Below are 18208 nucleotides of genomic sequence, written 5' to 3' on the forward strand. Positions count from 1 at the left end.
TGGACAGTCTTGTTCAATTCCTGCCAATCGGGGCTGTTTTCTTGATCTAATTGGGGTCCGAATGTACTCTGAAAGCCATTTTGCATGGACAGCACAGATTGCAATTCTGCAATTTGCTCCCGGCACTTTGCATGGTCTACGGAGCTCTGCCTTTGTTCCATCATGGAAGTATGGAGGGCTCATAGGGCTGCTTTTAAATCATTGCATTGTTTTTGCAATTTCTCAACTTGCTGTTCTGTTTCTTGTCTTACCACGTTGCGTGTCCTGGTAGGCCTTATCATATTGTGTCTGAAAGCTGTTCAAATGCGCGAGACAAGACTGATGTGCCCTCTTGGCATCATTCACCTCTCTGTCCCTCGCTGCTAACTGCTCTTTCAGATCTCGATTCTCTTTCTCTACCTCACTCACGTCTACCTCACTGGTTCTGTCTCTCTCCTCTATCTCTCTATGGAGCATCCTAACGACCTCCTCTGTGCCTCGCAATTGTGCCAAACAGGACACGAGTGCCATTGGCTTGCGAGCTTTTCCCAAGCTCTTCTTGTGGATCTCTGACAGGTTCTCCCACCAAGTATGTCCTATACTCCTGGGTCCTGTTTCCTCATTATTGCAGAATTCACTCCAAAGGGGCCATCCTTTCCCTTTGAGATATTTCCTGATCTCTTCTTCCCAAACGGGACACTGTCCTACTCTACTGGTCGCTGCGACCTCGAATTCCTGGGGGTTCATAAAGCGTTCCATCGTCTTCATTGCCATTCTCTCTACTAGGATCTTTAACGAATTTGGAACAGAGGGTGATAAAGCGGTGATGTAAACACGGGCACGGCTTACGCTAATTTCCGGCCTACAAAACTCCCGACAGTTTTTCGCAACAAAATCTCTCAGGTTTACCTTATATCCCTGTTAGTACACATGCATTAACACACTTCTGAATCTCAGAAGCTTGATCAGTACTGTTTTGACGCTTGTGGTTTTTCTTTCTGTTCCCAATTGGATTCTCAATTCAAATTTTGGGTTCTCTCGGAGTGGTTAGGCCACTTCTAAGTTGAGTCCCGTCAGATGTCGCCAGTAAATTTTGCTAACTTTTGGTTGGCTCTTAATTTGGCTCTATTTAATCACGTTTGCTCATGAGTCGCCAGTTATCTTTCGACACCGCCACAAGGCTCAGAATACTGATCAATGACTCGATACACCAGTTAGTAAGTTCAAAAGCTATGCTCATTTATTTACACACAGTCAAATCTACTCATGCATAAACTCTACAAACTAAACTACGACTATTACTAAGGCCTATACTTAGCTTCAGACGCCCACTCAGTCAGAGGAACAATGTCCGTTGCTCGGTTCTGAGGCTGCTGGGTTGAGCTGTTTACAGGGTAGCAACTAGGAGCGTCTATCTCGTCGCGTGCGTTGACTTGGAACTTACTTGGTCTGCTGTAGCTGCTAGGCTGGTCTCTCTCTTCACTGAGAGCCAAAGCCAAAGGAGAAAGATTCTCCCTTGGGTGATACCTCTTATACTCAAAAGGGCTTTGCGCTCTTTTGGGCGGGCCTTGAACTTTGCCTCAACTAATTGGGTCTTTCTCAATCATCGGTATTGATTTTCCTCCAATAGAGGAGTGGTTCCCTGATCGCTGGGCGTGTCCTGGTGACTGTCAGTCAGCTTTGTCTTAGCTTCTTCTGGCACCGGGGAGTCTGTCCTAACATTGTGTATCTAAATGTTTCCCTTTTGTCCCCGGAGATGGCTCACTAGTATGTAAATCGTTTGGTAGTTTCTGTCCTGTCTGAGCATTTAAGGTTCTAATCAACAGACAGAGCTTGCACCTGCTTGTTTCTTAGCATTGTCCAATTTTCCCTGCAGTCTTTGCAAGTGTCCATTTTGTAATCGGGATGTGGCCATCCCAGATGGCTACAGTTCTCACTGGAACGACGGAGGTTGAGGGGCGACCTGATAGAAGTCTATAAGATTATGAGGGGCATGGACAGAGTGGATAGTCAGAAACTTTTTCCGAGGGTGGAAGAGTCAATTACTAGGGGACATAGGTTTAAGGTGCGAGGGGCAAGGTTTAAAGGAGATGTACCAGGCAAGTTTTTTTACACAGAGGGTGGTAGGAACCTGGAACTCGCTGCCGGGCGAGGTAGTGGAAGCAAATACGATAGTGACTTTTAAAGGGCGTCTTGACAAATACATGAATAGGATGGGAACAGAGGGATATGGTCCCCGGAAGGGTAGGGGTTTTTAGTTCAGACAGGCAGCATGGTTGGTGCAGGCTTGGCGGGCCAAAGGACCTGTTCCTGTGCTGCACTTTTGTTTGTTCTCCTTGTTCTTAAATTACTCCTTAGTGTCACAAAGGTGTGTGGGTTGGGTGGATTGGCCATGATTAATGTGTGGGGATAGGGCAGGGAGTGGACCTAGGTTGTGTGCTCTTTCAGAGGGCCGGTGCAGACTTGATGGGCTGAATAGCCTCCTTCTGCACTGTAGGAATTCTATGGACATAGTTCCCTGTTTGGAAGATTGGAGGGGTGTGGAGATGTATTTTTTTTTAAACGTATAAGGAATTAGAGCTCACTATCGGAAAAGGTAGAAGAAACAGAAACTCTCATTGATTTTAAAATTGGAAGTGCTGGAATCTAAACGCTGGGATTAGAGTGTACAGTTTTCTTTCAACTGGCATGGTCATGTTGGGCTGAATGGCCTACTGCTTTACTGTGAAACTTTCTACATTTCTAAAATCCACTGATAGGAACTGCTGCCAATCCATCACAGAGACGTGGACTCATTGAAGAACCGGTCAGAGGGTCAGCCTTTAAATTAGGTGAAGTTAGGTGTTGGGGGAATTGGACATTCTGAATTCTCCCTCAGTGTACCCGAACAGGCGCCGGAATGTGGCGACTCGGGGATTTTCACAGTAACTTCATTACGCTGTTAATGTAAGCCTACTTGTGATAATAATAAAGATTACTATTATTATTATTATTATTATTAAATTCCAATCATGAACAATCATAAAACCATAAGACATAGGAACAGGACTAGGCTATTCAGTCCCGTGAGCCATTCTATAGGATCATGGCTGTTCCGACATCCCTCAAGTTCAATTTCTTGCCCTTTCCATGAAAACCCTGATTCCCTTTGTGATCAAGAATCTGTCTATAACATACAAAAGGATTCAGCCTCCACAGCTCTCTGTGACAAGGAGTTCCAAAGATTCACAATCCTCTGAGAGAAGAAACTTCCTCTGGTCCTGGACTCTCCCATGAAGAGAACCATCCCCTCTCCATTTAGCATGTCAAGCCTCGTAAGAATCCTGTATGTTTCAATGAGATCACCTCTCATTCGTCTAAATTCTAATGAGTAAAGTTCTAACCTTCCCTCCATGCCGGGTATCATCCCAGTGAACCTTCTCTGAACCGCCTCCAGTGAAATTATATCTTTCCTTAAATATGGGGACCAAACCTGCTCACAGTATTCCAGGTGTGATCTCACCAGTACCTTGTACAGTTGCGACAAGACTTCCCTACTCTTTAGAAACATAGAAGCATAGAAAATAGGTGCAAGAGTAGGCCATTCGGCCCTTTGAGCCTGCACCACCATGCAATGTGATTGTGGCAGTTCAGTATCCCACTCCTGTTCTCTCCATACCTTTTGATCCCTTTAGCCGCGAGGGCCACGTCCGGCTCCCTCTTGAATATATCCAACTGGCCCCGCCAGCTTTCTGTGGTAGAGAATCCCACAAGTTCACAACTCTCTGAGCGAAGAAGTTCTTCCTCATCTCAGTCCTGAATGGATTACCCTTTATTCTTCGGCTGTGAACCCTAGTTCTGGACATCTCCCACATCGGGAACATTCCCGCATCTAACCTGTCCAGTCCCATCAGGATTTTATAATAATAATAATAATAACCTTTTATTGTCACAAGTATGAAGTTAATGTGAGAAGCCCCTAGTCGCCATGTGTTTCTATGATATCCCCTTTCATTCTTCTAAACTCCAGTGAGAACAAGCCCAGTTGATCCAGTCTTTCTTCATATACTAGTCCTGCTATCCTGGGAGTTAGTCTGGTTAGTCCAAGCAATCAAGCAACTGCAGGGCCTCAGCCTGGATGAGGGAAGGCCATTTAGCGCGCTTTTCGTGGACTCCCGCGCTTGTGCGCACCGAACGAGGGGACGGCGACGTCGACGAACGTATTGCGCAGGCACGCACCAGGTACGGCCGCACCGCGCATGCGCGGTGGCACAGCGAACCTACTGACGCTACAACATGCGGCAACTGTGGCTCCGCCCATTTAAAGCGGCAATGCCCTGCCAAATCCCGACAATGCCTGAGATGTGGCAAACTTGGCCAATATGCTGCTTTATGCAGATCAGTTCGGCCTGCGAATTCGTATCGCTCCGACCAGACTCGCAGGAATGTCCGGGCCATCCAACCCACGGTCACCGAGTCCGATGCGGACCTACTACCCGATATTGACACCGAGGACCCGAAGGCACCTTTGCGAATCGTTATCGTTACAAAAAACAAGGTGTCCCCGAAGCATAGAATCCAGCCTCTATCGGTATACAGCATCGATCCAGACGATGAGTGGTATAGCCAGCCTTACGGTCAACTGGTCCCAAATATGATTCCGCCTGGACACTGGTGCCTCCGCCAATCTCATTGCGCGGTCTGACCTCCAAAGCCTTTGTGTCAAACCAGCCATCCTCCCATCAGCCTGCCAGCTATTAGATTATAATGGCAATCCCATTGCTGCCAGCGGCTCGTGTCAGCTCGAAGTGATGCACAAGTCACGCAAAGCCATCCTTCCCTTTGAAATCGTGGGCTCCTCGAAAGCCTCCCTGCTTGGCACGCAGGCATGCAAGCTGTTGCACCTAGTTCAGAGAGTTCACTCTCTCTCTCCTGCTGACGCGTCTGCCTTTCAGGACACCGACTTCAGGGCGCAGCTCGACGCCATTATCAACCAGTACCACGACGTCTTCGAGGGCATGGGCACGCTCCCTGTACACCTACAAGATTTTATTAAAACCGAATGCCACACCTGTGGTGCACGCACCTCGCAGGGTCCCAGCACCCCTTAAGGACCGCCTCAAGCAGCAGCTGCAGGACCTCCAGAACCAAGGAGTGATTTTCAAAGTCACGGAACCGACCGACTGGGTCAGTTCCATGGTATGTGTAAAAAAGCCTTCCGGCGAATTGAGAATTTGCATTGATCCCAAGGATCTAAATCGCAATATCATGAGGGAGCATTATCCAATTCCCAAGCGCGAAGAGCTCATATGTGAGATGGCTCGTGCCAAGCTCTTCACCAAACTCGACGCCTCAAAAGGATTCTGGCAAATCCAGCTTGATAAATCCAGCAGGAAACTTTGCACATTTAATACCCCCTTTGGCAGATATTGTTAAACAGGATGCCGTTCGGGATCATATCTGCATCAGAAGTGTTCCATAGGATTATGGAACAAATGATGGAAGGCATTGAAGGTGTTCACATCTATGTCAATGAGATAATCATTTGGTCCACCACCCCGCAGGAGCATGTTAGTCGCCTCCAGCGCGTATTCAGACGTATACATGAGCATGGCCTCCGCCTCAACAGGGCCAAATGCTCTTTTGGTCAGACGGAACTCAAGTTCCTCGGGGACCACATCTCCCAATTGGGTGCGCAGCCAGATGCGCTATGAAACTATCATAGCTATGAAAACACCAAAGGACAAGAAGGCGGTCCTCCGATTTCCGGGCATGGTCAATTTTTTAGGGAAATTCATCCCTAACCTCGCCTCTCATACCACGGCTCTCAGGAACCTGGTCAGGAGGACGGCAGACTTCCAATGGCTCCCTGCCCACGAGCGCGAATGGAGAGAACTCAAAGCAAAAATGACCACGGCCCCGCTCTTAGCCTTCTTTGATCCAGCAAAGGAGACCAAAATTTTGACCGATGCCAGTCAATCCGGCATTGGGGCAGTGCTCCTTCAACGTGATGAGGCATCATCATGGGCCCCCGTTGCATATGCGTCACGTGCAATGACCCCCACGGAGCAGCGCTACGCGCAGATAGAAAAGGGGTGTTTGGGCCTTCTGAGGGCCACCTTGGAGTGGAAAAGTCCCGCCGGCGGGCCCGAGAGGCAGTGTACTGGCCCGGCATTAATGAGGACATAACCAACACAGTGCTCAACTACCCCACTTGTCAGCGCTTCCAGCCGGCCCAACCACGTGAGACCCTGCAGCCCCATGAGTTGGTCATGTCACCATGGACCAAGGTGGGCATCGACCTGTTCCACGCGCTGGGTAGAGAACATGTCCTGATCGTGGACTACTTTTCAAATTACCCGCAGGTGATACGGTTGCGCGACATCACCTCGTTTGCAGTCATTTGTGAATGAAACAAACATTTGCTTGACACGGCATCCCGCTCATGGTTATGTCGGACAATGGCCCCTGCTTCGCCAGCCAGGAATGGTCCAACTTTGCCAGGCGGTACAATTTTGCCCATGTGATATCGAATCCCCTGTACCCCCAATCCAACGGCAAAGCGGAGAAGGGAGAACATATCGTCAAACGGCTCCGATGCAAGGCTGCCGATGCTGGGTCCGATTTCCACCTTGCCGGCCTATCGCTCCGCTCTGCTGTCCACTGGCCTGTCACCAGCCCAGTTACTCATGGCTCGTACCCTGAGGATGACGGTGCCGTCCATCCATGTCCCAGACCTCAACCACGTTCCGGTCCTTCGCCGGATGCAGCTGTTTTGTGCACAGCACAAGGCGGCTCATGACTCCCGTGCAGCTGATCTCCCTGCTCTGGCTCCAGATGACAACGTCCGCGTCCATCTTCCGGATGGGGGCTGGTCTGCGACCGCTGTTGTCCTTCGGCAGGTGGCCCCCCGCTCGTTCCTGGTTCATCTACCGGATGGCTTTATTCTGCACCGCAATCGACGCGCCCTTTGTCTCATTCCACGCTCGCCACGTGATCCTCCACTGTTACCTCGCCCTCCTGCTGACACTGCCACAGACTATGCAGAGCTCCCTGTCACTCTGCCTCCCCCTGACTCTGACGCAGTCCAGCCCGCTCCTGAACCGGCGGCTCGCGACCCACCCTTGAGGCGGTCAACCAGAATTCGTCACCCACCTCAGAGACTTAATTTATGAACTTTGCGGACTTATAGACTCTCTGAATTATTTTGTTGCTTTGTTTGATCGTTTCCCTGGTTTGTATATAGTGTTGATCTCGTTATTCTTGTTGCATACTGCTTCTCTGCACCAGGCACCTTCCCATGTAAATAGCTTAGTTCTCATGTACGTAGACATGTAAATATGTCTTCGCACCCCACACGTAGTTCGGAACATTCTCACCATACACTATTTATTGCCACACACATACATTCTTTTATAAAAGGGGGGATGTCATGATATACACCAGTATACCATGGTGCAGATACACACACACTGATGGACACACAGCAAGACCAATCAACACACACAACACCGCAGCCAATCACCAGTTAGAGCACACTCACTGTAAAGACAGGGTGCATCAGAGTTCCCGCTCATTCGGGATGCAGCCTCCTACAAGGACAGAGCTTACAGCTTACAGCACAGATCCTCACCATGTGCTGAGTGCATAGACTGGTTCGAACAGGCATAGGTCTTTAGTTTAATCTAACATCGTGTTAACCCACAGTGAAAGTATGTTCAACAGTTTCTAACTTAATAAAATAGTGTTGCACTATTTTAAGTGTTGGTGGCCTGTATATGTTCCACGGATCCAGAACACCCAACACATCACTTCCTGGTGCCGTATCTATACCCATCCTATCCATGTGTTTGTCAAGATGCCTTTTGAACGCCGTTAATGTATCTGCTTCCACAACCTCCTCTGACAACGCGTTTCAGGCACTCACCACCCTCTGCGTCAAAAACCTGCCTCGCACATCTCCTCTAAACTTTGCCCCACAGACCTTAAACCTATGCCCCCTGGTGACTGACCCCTCCACCCTGGGAAACAGTGCCTGCCCATCCACTCTATCCATGCCCCTCATAATCTTGTAGACCTCTATCAGGTCACTCCTCACTCTCCGCCTTTCTAATGAAATGAAATGAATGAAAATGAAATGAAATGAAATGAAAATCGCTTATTGTCACAAGTAGGCTTCAAATGAAGTTACTGTGAAAAGCCCCTAGTCTCCACATTCTGGCGCCTGTTCGGGGAGGCTGTTACGGGAATTGAACCGTGCTGCTGGCCTGCCTTGGTCTGCTTTCAAAGCCAGCAATTTAGTCCTGTGCAAAACAGCCCCTGTAATGAAAACAGTCTGAGTCTATTCAGCCTCTCCACATAGCTAACACCCTCCAGACCAGGCAACATCCTGGTAAACCTCCTCTGCACCCTCTCCAAAGCCTCCACTTGCGTCTGGTAGTGTAGCGACCAGAATTGTGCGCAATATTCCAAGTGCGGCCTTACCAAGGCTCTATACAACTGTAGCATGCCTTGCCTATTTTTATACTCGATGCCCCGTCCAATGAAGGAAAGTATTACGTATGTTTTCTTGACTACCCTGTCCACTTGTGTTGCCACCTTCAAAGATCTATGGACATGCACAATCTCTCTGACTTTCTATCTTCCTAAGTGTTTTGTTATTTACGGTATATTTTCCCTCGACCTACCAAAATGCATTACCTCACATTTGTCCGGATTAATCTCCGTTTGCTATTTCTCTGCCCAAATCTCCAACCTATCTCTGTCCTGCTGTATCTTCTCACAATCCTCAACACTATCTGCCACTCCACCAACCTTGGTGTCATCCGTGAACTTACTAATCAGACCAGCTACATTTTCTTCCAAATCGTTTATGTATGCTACAAACAACAGAGGCCCCAGCACAGATCCCTGTGGAACACCACTAGTCACAACCTTCCATTCAGAAAAACACCCTTCTACTGCTACCCTTTGCCTTCTGTAACCGAGCCAGTTCTGTATCCATCTTACCACTTCACCTCTGATCCCGTGTGACTTCACCTTTTGTACCAGTCTGCCATGAGTCATCTAGTCAAAGGCTTTATTAAAGTCTATGTAAACAACATCCACAGCCCTCCCCTCATCAATCACCTTTGTCACTTCCTCAAATACCTCGATCAAGTTAGTGAGGCACGACCTCTCCTTCACAAAACCATGCTGTCTGTCGCTAATGGGTCCATTTGTTTACAAATGGGTATGAATCTTGTCCCTGAGAATTCTCTCCAATAATTTACCTACTGCTGACGTGAGGCTCATCGGCCTACTGTTTCCAGGATTATCTCTGCTACCTTTCTTAAACAGCGGTATCACATTAGCTATTCTCCAGTCCTCTGTGATCTCCCTTTAGCCAATGACGACACAAAGATGTCAGTCAAGGCCCCAGCAATTTCCTCCCTTGCTTCGCTCATTATTCAAGGATAAATTCCATCAGGCCCAGGAGACTTATCTACCTTAATATATTTTAAAATACCCAATACCTCCTCCTTTTCAATGTTAACATGACCCAGACCGTCCACACACCCTACCCAAGAATCATCTTCCACAAAGTCCCTTTCTTTGGTGAGTACTGATGACAATGAGATGAATGGTGGAGTAAAATGTGCAGAGGACACTGAAGTCATGAGAGGGATATAAGTAATTTATGTGAGTGGGCAAGGGTCTGGAAGATGGAGTACAATGTTGGTAATTCATTTTGGTAGGAGTAACAGCAAAATTTAAATGGCAAGCAATTACAGCATGCTGATGTGCAGAGGGACCTGGGTGTCCTTGTGCATGAATCACAAAAGGTTTCATAGAATCATAGAAGTCTACAGCATGGAAACAGGCCCTTCGGCCCAACCAGTCCATGCCGTCCAGTTTTTACCATTAAGCTAGTCCCAGTTGCCCGCACTTGGCCCATAACCCTCTATACCCATCTTACCCATGTAACTATCTAAATGCTTTTTAAAAGACACAATTGTACCCGCCTCTACTACTACCTCTGGCAGCACATTCCAGACACTCACTACCCTCTGAATGAAGAAATTGCCCCTCTGGGCCCTTCTGAATCTCTCCCCTCTCACCTTAAACCTATGCCCTCTAGTTTTAGACTCCCCTACCTTTGGGAAAAGATGTTGACTATCTACCTTATCTATGCCCCTCATTAGTTTATAGACCTCTATAAGATCACCCCTAAGCCTCCTACGCTCCAGGGAAAAAAGTCCCAGTCTATCCAGCCTCTCCTTATAACTCGAACCATCAAGTCCCGGTAACATCCTAGTAAATCTTTTCTGCACTCTTTCTAGTTTAATAATATCCTTTCTATAATAGGGTGACCAGAACTGCACACAGTATTCCAAGTGTGGCCGTACCAATGTCTTGTACAACTTCAACAAGACGTCCCAACTCTTGTATTCAATGTTCTGACCAATGAAACCAAGCATGCCGAATGCCTTCTTCACCACCCTGTCCACCTGCGACTCCACCTTCAAGGAGCTATGAACCTGTACTCCTAGATCTCTTTGTTCTATAACTCTCCCCAACGCCATACCATTAACTGAGTAGGACCTGGCCTGATTCAATCTGCCAAAATGCATCACCTCACATTTATCTAAATTAAACTCCATCTGCCATTCGTCGGCCCACTGGCCTAATTGATCAAGATCCCGTTGCAATCCTAGATAACCTTCTTCACTATCCACTGTGCCACCAATCTTGGTGTCATCTGCAAACTTACTAACCATGCCTCCTAAATTCTCATCCAAATCATTAATATAAATCACAAATAACAGTGGACCCAGCACCGATCCCTGAGGCACACCACTGGTCACAGGCCTCCTTTTTGAAAAACAACCCTCTACAACCACCCTCTGTCTTCTGTCGTCCAGCCAATTTTGAATCCAATTGGCAACCTCACCCTGGATCCCGTGAGCTTTAACCTTCTGCAACAACCTACCATGCGGTACCTTGTCCAAGGCTTTGCTAAAGTCCATGTAGACAACGTCTACTGCACTGCCCTCATCTACCTTCTTGGTCACCCTCTCAAAAAACTCAATCAAATTTGTGAGACATGATTTTCCACGCACAAAGCCATGCTGACTGCCCCGAATCAGTCCTTGCCTCTCTAAATGCTTGTAGATCCTGTCTCTAAGAATACCTTCTAGCAACTTACCTACTGCAGACGTTAGGCTCACCGGTCTGTAGTTCCCAGGATTTTCCCTGCTGCCCTTCTTAAACAAGGGCACAACATTCGCCACTCTCCAATCTTCAGGCACCTCACCTGTGGCTGCCGATGATTCAACTATCTCTGTTAGGGGACCCGCAATTTCCTCCCTAGCCTCCCACAACATCCTGGGATACATTTCATCAGGTCCCGGGGATTTATCTACCTTGATGCTGCTTTGTTTGCAGGTGCAGCAAGTAATTAAGAAGACAAATGGAATTGTGTCCATAATTGCAGGAGGGGTGGTATTTAAAAGCAGGGATGTTGTATTGCAGCTGTTTGGGGTGCTGGTGATGCCACACCTGGAGTAATGTGTTCAGTTTTGGTCTCCTTACTTGACAAAGGATGTACGGGCACTGGAGGGTGTGCAGAGGAGATTTACTAGGTTGATTCTGGAGTTGAGAAATCATAGATCATAGAATTTATTACCTCTCAGAGGGAAGTAAGAGACTGCTGTGTGCTCTGTTTAACAGAGACATGGCTCACCCTTGCCTCACCGGACTGTGACATACAACCTGAAGGCTTCTCAATTCACTGGGCGGACCGCACGGCATCATCAGGCAAAGCGAAGGGTGGAGGGGTTTGCCTCATCAACCCCTCCTGGTGCTTGGATGTAGCGACTCTGGCGACCTACTGCTCCCTAGACCTGGAATACCTGACCGTGAAGTGCCGCCCATACTATCTTCACTTCAGCCATTATCACAGTGGTCTACATCCCACCCCAGGCAGAAGTGAGGAAGAACTATACACAGTAATAAACAACTACGAAACAGAATACCCGGAGGCCTTGTCCATCGTGGCCGGAGACTTCAACAAGGCCAACCTCAAGAGTATATTGCCAAAATTCCACGAGCACATCTCCTGTCCCACCAGGGGCGACAACACTCTTGACCACTGCTACTCAAAAATCAAGGGCGCCTACCGTTCCATCCCCCGACCGCACTTTGGGAAATCAGACCATAAGACGGTGCTCCTTCTCCCGGCATACAAGCAGAAACTCAAGAGGGAGAATCCAGCTAAGAAGGTTGTGCAGTGCTGGTCAGAGGAGACAGAAGAGCTCTTACGTGACTGCTTAGAGACAGTGGACTGGTCCATATTTAAGAACTCAGCGACCAACTTAAATGAGTATGCCACCACCATCACAGACTTCATCAGCAAATGTGTAGATGACAGCGAGCCAAAGAAAGCAGTACATGCGTTCCCCAACCGGAAACCATGGCTCAATCGCGAGAAGGACAGATCTGAGGCGTTCAAGGCAGACGACCCTGACCTATACAAGAAATCCAGGTACGACCTCCGCAAAGCCATCCGAGATGCCAAGAGAGAATATCAAACCAAGCTAGAGTCACAGACAGACTCTCGGCGGTTGTGGCAAGGACTAAACAACATAACGGGCTACAAAGCGAAGCCGAACAGTATCTCTGGCAGCAGCGCACTCCTCCCCGATGAACTCAATGCATTCTATGCTCGGTTCGAGCAGGTAACCAACAATCCGCTGTCGAGTGCCCCAGCAGCCCATAATTCACCCATACCCACCATCACAGCTTCCAAAGTCAGATTGGGCTTCCTGAAAGTGAACCCTCGGAAGGCGATGGGCCCAGACGGGATCCCTGGTCGTGCACTCAGAGCCTGCATGGACCAGCTGGCAGAGGTATTCGCGGACATCTTTAACCTGTCCCTACTCCACTCCAAGGTCCCCACCTGCTTCAAGAAGACCACCATCATACCGCTACCAAAGAAGAACCAGGCAACGTGCCTCAATGACTACCGACCAGTGGCCCTGACTTCAGTTGTAATGAAGTGCTTTGAGAGGTTGATCATGAAGCGCATCACCTCCATACTCCCAGAAAGCCTTGATCCACTGCAATTCGCATACCGCTGCAACCGGTCCACATCAGACACCATTTCCCTGGTCCTACACACATCCCTAGAGCATCTCGAAAACAAGGACTCCTACATTAGACTCCTATTTATTGACTACAGCTCCGCCTTCAACACCATAATCCCAGCCAAGCTCATATCAAAGCTCCAAAATCTAGGACTTGGCTCCCCACTCTGCAACTGGATCCTCGATTTTCTGACCAACAGACCACAATCAGTAAGAATGAACAACAACACCTCCTCCACAATAGTCCTCAACACCGGCGCCCCACAAGGCTGCGTACTTAGCCCCCTACTCTACTCCCTGTACACACACGACTGCGTGGCAAAACTTGGTTCCAACTCCATCTGCAAGTTTGCTGATGATACGACCATAGTGGGCCAGATCTCGAATAACGTCGAGTCAGAATACAGGAGGGAGATAGAGAACCTAGTGGAGTGATGTAGCAACAACAATCTCTCCCTCAATGCCAGCAAAACTAAAGAGCTGGTAATTAACTTCAGGAAGCAAAGTACTGTACACACCCCTGTCAGCAACAACAGGGCCGAGGTGGAGATGGTTAGCAGTTTCAAATTCCTAGGGGTGTACATCTCCAAAAATCTGTCCTGGTCCACCCACGTCGACGCTACCACCAAGAAAGCACAACAGCGCCTATACTTCCTCAGGAAACTAAGGAAATTTGGCATGTCCACATTAACCCTTACCAACATTTACAGATGCACCATAGAAAACATCCTATCGGGCTGCCCGATCACAGCCTGGTATGGCAACTGCTCGGCCCAGGACCGCAAGAAACTTCAGAGTCATAAACACCGCCCAATCCATCACACAAAACTGCCTCCCATCCACTGACTCCATCTACACCTCCCGCTGCCTGGGGAAAGCGGGCAGCACAATCAAAGAACCCTCCCACCCGGCTTACTCACTCTTCCAACTTCTTCCATCGGGCAGGAGATACAGGGGCGTCATTCTCTGACCCCCCCGCCGGGTCGGAGAATCGCCGGGGGCTGGCGTGAATCCCGCCCCCGCCGGTTGTCGAAGTCTCCGGCACCGGAGATTCGGCGGGGGCGGGAATCGCGCCGCGCCGGCTGGCGGGCCCCCCCGCTCGATTCTCCGGCCCGGATGGGCCGAAGTCCCGCCGATAAATTGCTTGTCCCGCCGGCGTGGATTAAACCACCTTTTGAACGGCGGGACAAGGCGGCGTGGGCGGGCTCCGGGGTCCGGGGGGGGGCGCGGGGTGATCTGGCCCCGGGGAGTGCCCCCACGGTGGCCTGGCCCGCGATCGGGGCCCACCGATCCACGGGCGGGCTTGTGCCGTGGGGGCACTCTTTCCCTTCCGCCTCCGCCACGGTCTCCACCATGGCGGAGGCGGAAGAGACTCCCTCCACTGCGCATGCGTGGGAAACTGTCAGCGGCTGCTGACGCTCCCGCGCATGCGCCGCCCGGGGATGTCATTTCCGCGCCAGCTGGTGGGGCGGAAATCCCTCCGGCGCCGGCCTAGCCCTCAATGTTGGGGCTCGGCCCCCAAAGATACGGAACATTCCGCACCTTTGGGGCGGCGCGATGCCCGTCTGATTGGCGCCGTTTTGGGCGCCAGTCGGCGGACATCGCGCCATTTCGGGAGAATTTCGCCCCAGAAGTCTGAGAACACGCACGAACAGACTCAAAAACAGCTTCTTCCCCACTGTCACCAGACTCCTAAATGACCCTCTTATGGACTGACCTCATTAACACTACACCCTGTATGCTTCATCCGATGCCGGTGCTAATGTAGTTATAGTGTATATGTTGTGTTGCCCTATTATGTATTTTCTTTTGTTCCCTTTTCTTCTCATGTACTTAATGATTTGTTGAGCTGCTCGCAGAAAAATACTTTTCACTGTACCTCGGTACACGTGACAAAAAACAAATCCAACCCAATCTAATCCAGAAGGAGGCCACTCGGCCCACCGATCCGCACCGGTCCCCAGCAAGAGCACCCTACTGAAGCCCACACCTCCACCCCATCCCCTCAGCCCAGCAACCCCACCCAACCGCCTTGGACACAATGGCAATTTAGCAAAGCCAATCTACCTAACCACCTAACCTGCACATCTTTGGACTGTGGGAGCAAGCCTGAGCACAGCAACGCAGACATGAGGAGAAAGTGCAGACTCCGCACAGATAAAGACCCGAGCCGGGAATCGAACCTGGGATCCTGGAGTTGTGAAGCAACAGTGCTAACCACTGTGCTATCGTGCTGAGGATTAGCTTTTGAGGAGAGATTGAGTAGACTGAGACTATCCTCATTGGAATTTAGAAGAATGAGGGAGGATCTCATAGAAACATATAATATTATGAAGGGAATAGATAAGATAGAAGCAGGGAGGTTGTTTCCACTGGTGGGTAAAACTAGAACTAGAGGGCATAGCCTCAAAATAAGGGAGAGCAGATTCAGGACTGTGTTGAGGAACTTCTTCACCCAATGGCTCGTGAATCTGTGGAATTCCCTGCCCAGTGAAGTTGAGGTACCCTCAATAATGACGCTTAGAGTGTAAACGGTAAAGAAGGCTTTAATAGACTAAGAACTATGCTAGAGCTGAGACATGTGCTAACTGCTGCACAGCCCACAAGGCAGCCCCTTATGTATGGCTCACAGATGGGCGGAGTCCCCAGGGTTCCAAGCCAGGTCTTAAAGGGGACATCACCTTACATGATGACAAGGCAGTAACCGTTCATCACAGAAGTAGTTGAGGCTACCTCCTTAAATGTTTTTAAGGCAAGGATAGATAGATTTTTGTACAGTAAAGGAATGGAGGGTTACGGTGAGTGGGCGGGTAAGTGGAGCTGAGTCCGCAAAAAGATCAGCCATGGTCTTATTGGATGGCAGAGCAGGCTCGAGGGACCAGATGGCCTACTCCTGCTCCTAGTTCTTATGTTCTCCTCCAAGCCTCAACTCCACTTTCCTGCCCGTTCTCCATAACCCTTCAACCCACTAATTAAAAATCTGTCTGTCTCCTCCACACACTGGGGTAGTGAATTCCACAGATTCATGACCCTCTGAGAGAAGTAATTTCTCCTCGTCTCTGTTTTGCATCTGCGAACCCTTATGACCTCTTGTTCTAGATTTCCCCATAAGAGGAAGCATCTGTTCTACGTCTACTTTGTCATTCCCCATTATCATCTTATATACCTCTGCTTACAGACTGAAGATTTGGTTGCAGGAGTTCGCTGGGCATTTCTGGACATGTTAGAGAAAGAAAATGATTGGATGGATGTGGAAACCAAGAGCAAAGCTAAAGAAAAGGTACATATCGTGTATTTAAAAATAGATGGGCGAATGTCCACATGTTAATTACACTGGTGTGGAACCTGACTTGACATGAGGGCAGATTGATTGATCAGGCAGAGCATCTGGACAGACCGACTGAGTGAGGAGTTGATTTTCTGGGTAAGTATCGCAATCACCGACACTTGATAATGAGCTAATCTTCACTATGTTTTGTGGAAAACTCGGGATCGTCGCCATTTGTGTAAACATATGTCACAAACATACACCCCAACTCTATCTGTGTGTAATAGTGCACACATCATGGCACACCGACCGTGGGATGCACTGCACAAGTTATTTACTGGTTACTCCTGATAATTTAATTCTGTTGGATTAATTGTTAATTTGTTTTCTAGGCACATGGAGTTCTTGCCAAGATAGGATACCCCGACTTCATACTGAATGATACCATCTTGAACCACTACTTCCAAAATGTAAAGTAGCAGACTTCTCACTTAGCTCCTCTTGTCCTGTTGCAGTATGTGTCTATATTCCTCTCTGTTGCACAGTTAACCTGATACAGGAGCCATCCTGATTGAGAAAATAATGAAGAATTGAATGCCTTTGGGAAATGGATGCAATTTGTTTTCAATTGCTAGATACTGGATCTGAGCATCTTCAAAATTCATATTTCTGTTTCTGAAGGGTTTTGAATTCATTCAAAAGGATAAGCATAGAAGGTGAACCTTCTTGTGTCAATATAAAGCAGTAAGATCAGGCACCTTGGGAAAACCCCAAGACTTTATTTTCGTATATAAAGAACAAGAGGGTAGCCAGGGAAGGGTTGGCCCACTCATGGACAGGGGGGGGGGGAAATCAATGCGCAGAGCCAAAGGAAAGGGTAAGGTTCTGAATGAGTACTTTGCATTAATATTCACCAAAGAGAAGGACTTGGCGGATAATGACTCATGGGAAGGGTGTGTAGATGTCTGGGTTACATTGAGATTAAAAAGGAGGAGGTGTTGGGCATCTTGAAAAACATTAAGGTAGACAAGTTCCTCGGGCCTGATGAGATCTACCCGATATTGCTCTGTTTACTTGCTATAAATATGGCGATTAATAAGGTCGCCTTTCTTAATCCTAATTATGAGAATGATTTCAGAGTCGCCAGGTATCTCTTGATACCGCCTCAAGGTTTTAACCGAATACCGATCAAAGAGCCAATACACCAGTTAGTTAGTTCAAAGTCAATACTACTTTATTTACACACAGGATGATCTACTCATGCACAATAACACTACAAGCTAAACTATCTCTATCGCTAACACCTATACTTAACTTCGGATGCCCACTTAGGTCAGAGGAACAATGGCCGTTGTTCGGATCTGAGGCTGTTGGGTTTGAAGAGGTAACAGGAGTACAGATAAGGTCGTCCGTCTGGTCGCGAGCGTTGACCTTGAACTTACTTGCTTCTGGTGGTGCTGGTGGAAGGGTCTCTCCGCTTGAGAACCAAATCCATGAGAGTGAACCTTTCGCGGGGGTTCCTTCTTATCCTTGGGGGGCTTTGCGCGCTTTTAGGCGGGCCTTAAACTTGGTCCCAATTAATTGGGCAGCTTCTCGATCGCTGCCATCGATCTAAGCCAATAAACGGACGGGTGCCTTGATGGCTGGGCGTGTCCTAGATGGCCGTTGGCCTTGCTTTGTTTGTGTCTTCTTGCTGGGGTAGTGGCGCCGGACTGTCTGGGACAGTATCGGCTACCTGAGCACTAGTTCTTTGTTTCCCGGAGATGGCCCATCAATATGTAAATTGGCCCAGAGTTTCGGTTCAGTCTGCAGACTGCCTTCCAAATATACATTCAGGCTCTGTGCCTGCTTGTTT

At 48.6% G+C, this 18208-nt stretch overlaps 1 protein-coding gene across 4 annotated transcripts in view; it reads left to right on the top strand.

Moving 5' to 3' along the window:
- phex (phosphate regulating endopeptidase homolog, X-linked) overlaps positions 1–18208 on the top strand; it is a 691216-nt gene that overhangs the window by 432535 nt on the left and 240473 nt on the right. For all 4 annotated transcript variants that reach the window (XM_072514452.1, XM_072514453.1, XM_072514455.1 and 1 more), the window contains exons 13-14: positions 16264–16365; positions 16746–16823. In XM_072514452.1, the coding sequence (XP_072370553.1) occupies positions 16264–16365; positions 16746–16823 (180 nt within the window). The remainder of the gene's footprint in view (positions 1–16263; positions 16366–16745; positions 16824–18208) is intronic.

The sequence above is a fragment of the Scyliorhinus torazame genome, chromosome 8, assembly GCF_047496885.1.
Source record: "Scyliorhinus torazame isolate Kashiwa2021f chromosome 8, sScyTor2.1, whole genome shotgun sequence".
Taxonomy (NCBI): Eukaryota; Metazoa; Chordata; class Chondrichthyes; order Carcharhiniformes; family Scyliorhinidae; genus Scyliorhinus; species Scyliorhinus torazame.